The sequence below is a fragment of the Myotis myotis genome, unplaced genomic scaffold (assembly GCF_014108235.1).
Source record: "Myotis myotis isolate mMyoMyo1 unplaced genomic scaffold, mMyoMyo1.p scaffold_m19_p_7, whole genome shotgun sequence".
In the NCBI taxonomy this organism is placed as follows: domain Eukaryota; kingdom Metazoa; phylum Chordata; class Mammalia; order Chiroptera; family Vespertilionidae; genus Myotis; species Myotis myotis.
Genome location: NW_023416379.1, coordinates 45,463,933 through 45,474,608, shown reverse-complemented (window position 1 = coordinate 45,474,608; position 10,676 = coordinate 45,463,933). Strand labels below are relative to the sequence as shown.

Below are 10,676 nucleotides of genomic sequence, written 5' to 3'. Positions count from 1 at the left end.
GAAAAGAGTTTGCAAAAGGGATGATAAATCTGAAAGTAATACATTAAAATGACTTTCAAAATAGATGAGAAATTAAAAGAAAATAAAACTGCCTTTAAAAATATCACTTACCTTGTATATTAACGACAAACCAAGCTGTAGTTACTTTCCAGGAAAAAAACCGAAACACCTGAGTACCTACTGTTAACTGAGTACCTACTATGTGCCAGGTATTCTAAGTCCTGGAGATGTAGCAGTGAATAAACCAAAGCCCTTGTGCTTACAGAACTAAAAATTATAAAGGGGTAAACATAAATCAATATATAATGTGTCAACTAGTCATAAGTGCTATCAATAAAAATATAGCAGTGTACAAAGGCTAATGGTTGATGGGTGGAAGGGAATATCCTATTTTATTTTGGATGGTCAATAAGGGTCTCTCTGGATAGGCAATATTGGAGTAGAGACTGAAGGGAGTAAAAGCTAGCATGGTGAAGACATAAGAACACTGCAGCAAGGAGCAAGGTGTAGAGCGCAAGGAGCAGGAAGGTTCAGGATCCTACCAGATAAGGGCTTTTAGGTTTTCAAGCAGAGAAATGACATCTGACTGTGTTTTAAAAGGCATACGAAGGCTGTGGGGCTTAGACGGTAAGGAAACTGTCTTTCCTTAGAAGCAAGGAGACTAGATGTAATAACCCAACTTAGTTCTAATTTTGTAATATTTCATTCTGAGATAAATCCATCCTGTATGCACCTGGAGAACGCTAATAGTAATCAAAGCACTTTCACTTCAAAGGAATACTAAGATATTTTGGTTGCACATTTCTAAAATTTATACATGAACCTAAGTCTATCACTTACAGAGGTCCAATACACTAAATGTGGTAACAAAGAAAAAATCAAGTTCCTGAAGACAAAATGCACACTCCAAATAAAGAATGTATAATTTAAAAAAAAAGAATGTATAATTGAGAAACATGATATTAACAACTAATTTTAAATTATCATACTAAGTATAGAGTATTCCAGTATGTGGTGCTTTATTATTATTATTATTACCAAAATAATTTATAGGGCTTGTACTGTTTAGACTAGTTTAGACACCTTGGCGTGCTTGTTAAAATGTAGTGTTCTGGGTTCTATATAGTCTCAAAATCTCCAAGGGTTTGGGGACTGGAAATTTACATTTTAAACAAGCTCCCAGATGATTCGAACATATAATGACATTTAAACCAGCAAATCTCAGAGTAATTGAAGAGTATTAGTTTGAAATTAAGATTAAAAACAAGGAGGATTATAGTCTATCTCAAATCCATTTTTGAAAAGGATGGGATATGAATAAAGGAAAATTAGAATTCCATTGCTCTGTGATAATTCTAAGAAAAACAATGAGTTAAACTATAACAAAAATTGCATAAGAATATGCTTAATTAGATGGCAATAAAAAAAAAGCACTAGAATAAAAGATTTACAGTAAGACTGACCTTAGGAAGTTGGTAGAACAACTTCCTTTTTTACAAATGAGTAAACTGAGACTCAGAAAAGTTAAGTATCAGTCAAAAAGTAGCACAGTCCTGCTTATGGACTCCTCATGACTCCTGTCTCCCCTCTATTGATACCATGACTACACCATCGATTATCTAGGAACATGTCTATTAATTTATCATATTTTCTATTCACCACAGAATCAGGTAACAGTGATATTTGGGAAAATCTCTTTGTTTTCCTAAAAGTAAAATACAAAGAGTGAAGAATCTTCTAAAAAATTCTGAACCAACCTATTAAGTAGGTGTATATTCTAAAACCTATTATTTATTACATTAAACTAGGTTTATATTTTTCTTTTTAAAAAAATTAAGAGATTTCCTTTCATTATTTTGACATACTTTAGCTACTCAGTGTAAGCTCAAATATCTGTGATACCCAGGGTATTAGTGTTCAGAATTATTTTTTCCCAATACCTTTGACTATAACTCATAATGGCCCCCTGTATGAAGAGTAGTCTTGTTGCTCAGTGACTGGGCTTGGCCTCATGACTTGTCTTGGCCATCAGATGTGAACAGATTAGATGATTAGTACATCCACTTAAACACTTTTAGCTCCATTTCACATTGCTGCCAATTCTCTTGCCTCTGCCCCTGCCACTGGAAGGGCTTAGCCAGGTCAGGCCTTCTCTTTCAGCCTAGGTTCTGGATGGAGCAGACCTGACCTGGAATCACAGCAACCAACCTCCAGCAGCCAACAGGCCACATGAGTGAGAAATACATGTTACTGAAAGCCACTGAAATTTTGGAGGTTGTTACTCTGCTCTCAAATCTGGACCAAAAATCTGGTACCTGAGCCAGAAAGATATCAAAAGTAAAAATTCTCAAGTCCCCAAGCCAAGAATCTTTGTTATAAAGACGTGTAAGTGTCTTATCAATGTGCCTGTATAAACATTAGTGATAGAATGTTTTTATGTGTTTTAGACTTTGGTATATGACAGGTACGGATTTGAGTTATGGTCATTTGTGTTTGGAAAATAGGAGTAATGAATCTACATGACAATTTTGTAATGTAAAATTGCACCAATGTGCAGAAAGAAAATGTCACAATTTATCTAGGGAGGTAATTTCAAAGTCCACAGAAATATATGGGAATGTGTTTTAAAATTATAATCCCACAAACACATATTTGGGATATCTATCAATTTATGAGCAATGTCAGATTTACATCAGCAAATATAATTTACTTCCCCTTAATTTTTAAAAAGTTTTCCTTCTTATTAGCCTTAAATTTTCTACTAATGATTATTGAATATTTGTTTAGGAAAGTTAATTTTATTATTTTAATATATCCAGTGGCAAGGAAGAATTTCATATGATGCTGAAGGACAATTTGACTACAGATAACACAAACTCGGGGAAATCTAGCTATAGATTATTATGCCTATTTTTTTCAGAAATTATGCAATCAATGTTTAATAATTTCATCTGGCAGTGGTGAGCTAGAGCCAGTTCCTATCAACTTGAAAGAGCAAAGTGTGTGCATCTCATCCCAACTCAGCATTGACTGACTTCACATTGGTAGCCTGAAACTGGTCATGGAGGGAGAATTTACACAATAATTGGAAGGCACTACAAATTAGGGCTCTTTCCTCCACCAGAGTTGGTGGTTCAACATTTCTCCATGTACCAGTAGGCTTAAACATTCACCTTCTTTAACATTTGATACTTTAATATCAAAGCATAAAAAACAGATGGCCTAATTTGATTTATGAGGGAGGAGTTAAGGCTACAGATGTAAAACTGGGGCTAAGTGGCTTCTTAGAGGCCGAGAAGGACTGAAAGCATGGAGGAATGAGGCCTGGTGCTGGCGCAAGAACACTGCTCTGCTCAGACTCTAGTCTAGGCCCAGGTAAAACAGATGCACCTACAGAAGGAAATGAGACTCTTGGCTTTGGCAGGAGTGTTAGAGATGGGAACTCGGAAGACTTTTGAAAGGCAGAAGCAGAACAGCAGTCAGAGTTGGACAGTGTTTCTCTTCTCTGGGTAGTTACATGTGGTCAGACACAATGCTGACAAACTGCAAGGATAACAAGCGAGGTACACACATTTTAAGGTTTTTCAGTTTTTCTCTTTATAAAGACTTATAAATAGTTTAGGTTTTACTATGTAGATTTATTTCTAGGACTTTTAAACAAAGAAAACAGGGCTTCAATACTATCAATCCTTTATTTGAAGTATCTATCCACAAAAACATCTCGAGTAAGAAAAACGGTGTGCCAATATATTTGTTCGTATTAACAATTCTCGAGCTTTTGTTGTAATCTTAGCAGCAATTTATAAATATTCTATAGCACATATTGCAAAAATGTGTGCAATAGAATTTGCACTTAAAATGTTTAACAAAATAAATGAAACACATTTATTTGAGAGACTGAAATAAATATATATGTATGTATATATATGTCACTACATATCTACAGGGTTCACATAAAAGTATGATTCTTGTACTAAATTAACACTTGCCTTCATTCACAGACTTCAGAAAACAAATGCTAGTAATATATTGTACTTACTATACCCATTTTTAAAAAATTACATATCAAACAAATTTAAAAGTCACTGATCAGAATTTAAAATTTTTACTTTTAAAAACTAATGCACAATTAATTTATTAGAATAGTTGGTGGACTAGCACAACATATAAGTAATAAAGCAATGTGAGACTGGAATCCTACAAACAAATATTAAAAATCACCAGATGGTACAGCTGTTCCTTTAGGCATTCCCAATGACTAGAAATGGGTCATATTTCAGAGAAAAGTAAGCACAAATTCTAAAAGTCTAATATAAGAATAAAAGATGAGTTAGAAATTATGGGCCAAAAAGAGTAATCATGCTCAGAAATATTTTTTTTTAAATCACATCACCGAAGTATCATTTAACTTCCTAATCTTCTTAAATAAATTAAAAATATCTGTTAGGAACAAATTACAATGCATAATCTTTAGCAAGTACATTAAAAGTCACTGTAGTGAATACCTTCCATAATATACCATATAGTATTTCTTAGCTGCATTTTCCAAATTGTTCTCTGAGAAACTAAAGTTTTCCAAAGCACATTGACAGGCATTCCAGCAAAAATTAGGAAACACTACGGACCTTAACTCATCCCACCTTCACAATGTCCATTAGATATTACTGGTTCTAAAGTTCAGCAGTAAAGAAATATGCCTAACATTGCTGAGTCCATTGCATCCCATGCTTATTTCACCAAAACAGGATTTTTTCTTGGCATTAACAATTTTTGAAAATTGCTACTATAGACATGCATTCTGTAAACCCACCCCCCCATCCCAATCTGTGCCTAGACACTGATGTCAATACTTATTTGTTGTCTGTATTATTGTGAACTAAATGGATAGATGTGTCTTATCTGTTGCCATTTATTCCACACTAGCTCCCCAAAAGCAAACTGGGCATGACTAAGAACTGTGGGACAACTTAGGAGCTAATTAGTAATGAAGGAACTGGCTTCTACAAAAAGCAAATAAACACCACCGTACATGATACCTTACAAGTAAAAATAGGAAAACACTACATCAAACTTTGTTTTATGTGACAAGCCAAACTTTAAGTCAATAAACCCCATTTGGTGGAATTACAGAGAAAGGAGAAAGAAGTAAATAACAGTGTGAACTCAGTTTAGTTTAATTGCAGACTTGTGTAATTTTAGATTTTAAAATGCATCTCAGCTGATGTCATTTCATAGCATGAGGATGGATTGTTAGTGTTCAGCCCACAGATGATGGCTCATCTTCCAGGCTCATCCTCATCCCATTTCATAGAGGCTGACACAAACCTATTTACTCAAGCCTTCCATTATATACAGCAGTGTCTTGACATGATCCGTTTTGAAAGTGCGCTAATGAGATACTCAAGCTTATCTTACTATTCTAAAGTATAAAATAATACAAACAATGAAGACCATTAGATATGGAACAGCATTTTTATACAAATAAAATTTAAAACACTGTCTGTACAGATTCTCACTTGTAACAGAAAGACTACCTACTCAATTTATCTGCATATGACTGCTTTGCTTTTACATTTTCCTTAAAAATTTTATAGTCAAGACTGCACTAATTTGCTTGACCAAATACATTGATGATAATCTTCCTTCCTCTTAAAATGTCATATTTCTTCCTTTCTTTTTTAAAAAACTATTTTTATTAATTTTAGAGGGGGGGGGGGCAACGATGTGAAAGAGAAACATCAATTGGTTGCCTCTCCACCAGGACCGAATCTACAGCCGGACATGTGCTCGGACCGGGAATTGAACCGGCAACTCTTCGGTGCCCAGAACTATGCTCAACTGAGTCACACTGGCCATTGCACCTTTTTTCTTTCAAACTATTAGTAGTATGCAAATATATTAAAATTTAAGCCAGAAATTCACTCATAGGCAAACATTTTAAGCATTATTTCCGTTGTGACCAAAGAAATATCTTGGTCTCTATTCATATTTATAAAAAATGTGTATCATTATCTCGATTAATTTATCTTTTACCTTTTGACTTCTAGCTATTGCTACCAAACATCACCTCATTTGTTTATTGACATTAATGTACTGCTAGAGAACTACGCTCCAAGTATAAAATGATAGATGCTAAAATAGTGTTTTGGCAATAGCTAATATTCTGTTAAGGGTCAATGACAAAATTTTCATAGTGGCTAAAAAAAACCAATGCTCTTCTGAAGTACCAATATTAAATGTGCTAAAGGGGATTGGGGGACTAGATGAAGCACTGATAAATGTGTGTAAATGGCTTTGAAAATGACTGTCATTAATAGTATTCTCTTAATACCTTAAGTAGAAAATGAAAAGCCAAATATTTATTAATAATATATATGGTAACCAAATGTAATTTTTATTGACTTCCTGGTTAGTATTATTATACTTGCAAATATGAGTTTTTGGTATTTAATTAATTCCTGGAAAGCACCAAAAAAAATAAATAAATAAAAATACTTCCGCAAATGCTTTGTTATACATTGGCTCAAAGCTAATCACTCCAAAGGGAAGGGAGAATATTAACTGTCTAAATGTATATATTTTAGGGTCTTATTTCAAGTAGTTTAAATTGAGAGGATCCTGTGATTATACTCACAAAGTCAGGGGCATGTTGTTATCTATTACTAGCCACTGGGAAGATCATTTATCTTACCAAAATGCTGAGGTAAAAGAATTATAAAAAAACTAAGTCAGTTGACAATGCTAGTAACAATGGGTCATCTGGCTTCAAATTTTAATGGATAGTCTGTATGTTCTCTCTTGTTAAGGAAATCCTGGTACAATGTTGGTGGGAATGTAAACTGGTACAGCCATTATGAAAAACATTATGGAGGTTCCTCAAAAAATTAAAAAGAAAATACCATATGATCCAGCAATCGCACTTTTGGGCATACATATATATATAAAAAAATAGGATCTCAAAGAGACATCTACCCTCCCACATCAGACATTTAGTTATGTAAACAACCTAAATTTCAGTCAACAGATGAATGGATAAAGAAAATGTGGTATGTGTCTGTGTATGTGTGTGTGTGAATACCATTATATATACCATTATAATGGATTATTACTCAGCCTTAAAAAGGAGGAAATACTAACATTTGCAACAATATGAAAGAGCCTTGAGAACACTGTGCTAAGTGAAATATACCAGACACAGAAAGACAAAGTGTGATCTCAATTATATGTGGAATCTAAAATAGTAATATGCATAGAAGCAGAGTACAATGGTGGTTACCAGAAACGGAGGGAGGGGGAAATGGGGAGATGTTGAGCAAAAGGTACAAAGTTAAAAAAAAAAGGAGACATATGTAATACTCTTTGTAATACTTTAAGCAATAAAAAAAAAAGGAAAAAAAAGGTACAAAGTTTCAGTTATGCAAAATGACTAAGTTCTGGAATTCTAATGCATAACAATGTGGCTATAGTTAACAATACTTTATTGTATTGAAATTTGTTAAGAAGGTAGATCTTAAGTGTCACTACAAAAAAAAAGTGATATCTATCTGAAGAGGTAAATGTTAATTAGCTTGAATGTGGTGATTATTTCACAATGTAAATGTATATTAAATGATCAAGTTGTATACCTTAATATATACATTAATAGAAATGTATAAATATATACAATTATCAAATATATCTCATAAAAATGTCAAAACTCTTATGTTATGGTAACAAGTTTGGTTTTTCTCTAAGTCAATAAAACACTGTACTTCATTTTAAAATCTGAATGGTAAAATGAGAAAGATAAAGGCTGAGAAGAGGTTTGAATATGGTTTATAAAATTAGGAATGGACAAACATGGGTTTACTAATTGATTTGAAAATATCTTAGAACAGGAGTTACAAATTCATTCCACAAACCAAACCCAGACTACCTCTTAAATATGTTTTTTTTTAAATTTTCTAATGGAAAAAAAAAATCAAATAAAAGGAAGATTATTTTGTGATACATGAAAATTAGATGAAATTCAACTTTTCGTGTCCATAAGAAAATACACCTTTATTGGACCCTGGGCACACTCATTCATGTATGTATTGTCTATGGTTGCTTCCACACTACAAAGGCAGAGCTGAGTAACTGCAACAGAGACCTACATGGTGCTCTCATTGCTTTGCATTGCTGCCTAGCACATTACAAATTATAGAGATGTAGTTTATAACTACTAGCATTTTGAATGGCACATAGATTGTCATACCACAACATTTTAAAGTTTTCAGTACATACCAATAATGTCAGAATATGAGAGAGAGAACTTCAAGTGTCATGTGTTTAAGGCACAGTGAACAATGGATTATTTTGTTATTGAATTAGATGGCAAAGCATTGTTTAACATGCAGTGACACTGTAGTTGTTTTGAGATATATATATGAATTACCAAACTAAGTATTCTCAATTTATAGAATGCAGTGACCAGAGAAATTAGAAAATTAAAACAAGGTATCTCATCACAGCGGAATTTATTTACAAAAATGAAAATAAAGCTGTAAATTAAGTTTTGGAGTGGCTCATTTGTTAGCCAAGCAAAGAAAGCCTTTTCACCAACAGTGAGTTCATTACATTATTTTTGATTCATCAGCTGAAGAGATGTATCCAAAATAAACTTGCTTAAGACTATTAGCTGTTTGTCAAGAACAGTTGCTTGAAAGAATTGAGAACATTGGGAACATCAATGTAGTCAATAAAAACAAACAAGGCAAATCAAATGATTCTGAGTGGTTTCCCATGGTTCTTGATGAATCAAAGATGTTACTGATACTGCCTAGTTATTGTTGTTTATTTGATAAATCAATGCCAAGGTTGAAGTGTCTGAAGAGTTAGTGTCCATGAGTACTATGTGTGGAATAATTAAAGGCAAGAATATTTTCTAAGAAGTTAAGAAAACCTGATTTCAGGACAATCTGAAGAACTTGCTAAGATGTGTTAGAACTGGTGATGGTAAAAATATGTGTGGAGCAAAAAGAAGACTTAGTTGGTCAAATTTACAAAGCTTGTAAAAATATAAAGTATTAAAATCCATGGTTATTTATGTATTATTCATCAGCAGGTACTTTGTGGAATATATCTGACTCAATCTTTTGTTACTGAACTAGTATTGTCATCTAGCAATTTGCTGGCTTAGCAGTGGTAGTTTTACTGTTTTTGAGCTCAGAGCTGATATTGAAATTTTTCTGAAGAAGAAACACCCTCGCCGAAACCGGTTTGGCTCAGTGGATAGAGCGTCGGCCTGCGGACTGAATGGTCCTAGGTTCGATTCCGGTCAAGGGATGAACCGGGGGCATCCCCATTCTGAAACACTAAAGGGCTTTGGAATTTAGCTTTTGTTGCAGACTTGACAAATGCTTTTTTATGAATTCAACCCAAAATTATTTAACCAGTTCAGCATAATGAGAACAGTTATCCCCACTGTATGTGGGATTCACTAGGATTCAAGGAGTCTCCAGACTCAAGGAAAGTTCTAGAACTGTGATTCTCAAAAGGGAGCCCTCAGACCACCACCACCAGCAGCCACACCTGTCTGACTACTTATTAGAATCGCAGATTCTACTGAATGGAAAGCTCTGGGAGTGGAGTTAAACAGTGTTTATATAGGAAACATACTTATGCAATTCTGATGACATCTACATTATTTGAATTATGAAGTAACATCAAGCTTATCTTATCAAAAGGTGAGATAATAAGCGAGCTCTCTGTTTTCACATAAATCTGCAACAGATTTTCTAAGCTCAAACTATAGGTCCAAGTGGATTTTTTTGGACCTTGATGCAAGTATAAAGGAAATTTCTATTTCCCAATAACCATTCAGTTGTGCAATTGAGGAGCCTCCACCTAACATTCAATTGGAAGTGATTAATCTGCAATGTAATAACATGCTAAAAGAAAATTATCAGGAGAAGAAGGAATGTAATAGAATTCCATCAATGCCTTCCAAGTGATAAATATGCTAAATGAGAATCATATTCTTCTCATGAATTAACATATGTATTTGGCAATACCTATCTGTATTTCATAATATTTCATATTTTTCTTTAAAACCTACAAATGTCTTAATGGGTTAAGACATTTCCACCACTATAAAAACCACACAACACAAAACAAAGTCAATTCTAACATATAACCCCACAAAAGCACACTGATTTTATTATAGAACATACATTAAGTCACTGAGTAAAGCTCTTTTTTATGAACACGTTTGGAAAGCTCCCATTGAACTCGAGCACAGCTCTATTGTCAATTTGAGAGCAGAAGGACACATCAAGTAGAGAAAGATCTTTGCATGATTCCAGGAGTTTTCTTAGGGACATCGGACTTACCATTCTTGTTCCTGTTAAAAAAAAACAAAACCACATAAAATACTTTAAATAGAATATTTATATAATGTTCTAATAAAGAGTCCCTTTATTACTGATTGTTTAAAATACACTTCAAATAAATTGCCTTTTAAAAATTAAAAGCATTTCTTAAAAGACTTCATTTCTTAGAAGAATTATAGTCCTGTAAACAAATATGCACTGAATTTTCCCAGCCAATTTGGCATCTCCTGTCAATACTTTACCCATTATCTTCATTCCCACCTCCTGCCCCTTCTAATCAGCTCCTCCAGACTTTCCTATTTCTGTCACCCCAGTTCAAAACCA

General features: G+C 33.6%; 1 protein-coding gene across 8 annotated transcripts in view; it reads right to left on the bottom strand.

Annotated features, from left to right (window-relative positions):
• Positions 1-10,139: 10,139 nt before the first annotated feature.
• The window catches only part of FBXL4 (F-box and leucine rich repeat protein 4), a 61,730-nt gene continuing 61,193 nt past the window's right edge, over positions 10,140-10,676 (bottom strand). For all 8 annotated transcript variants that reach the window (XM_036316729.1, XM_036316727.1, XM_036316731.1 and 5 more), the window contains one exon: positions 10,140-10,363. In XM_036316729.1, coding sequence (XP_036172622.1) covers positions 10,200-10,363 — 164 coding nt within the window. In that variant the 3' untranslated portion in view covers positions 10,140-10,199. The remainder of the gene's footprint in view (positions 10,364-10,676) is intronic.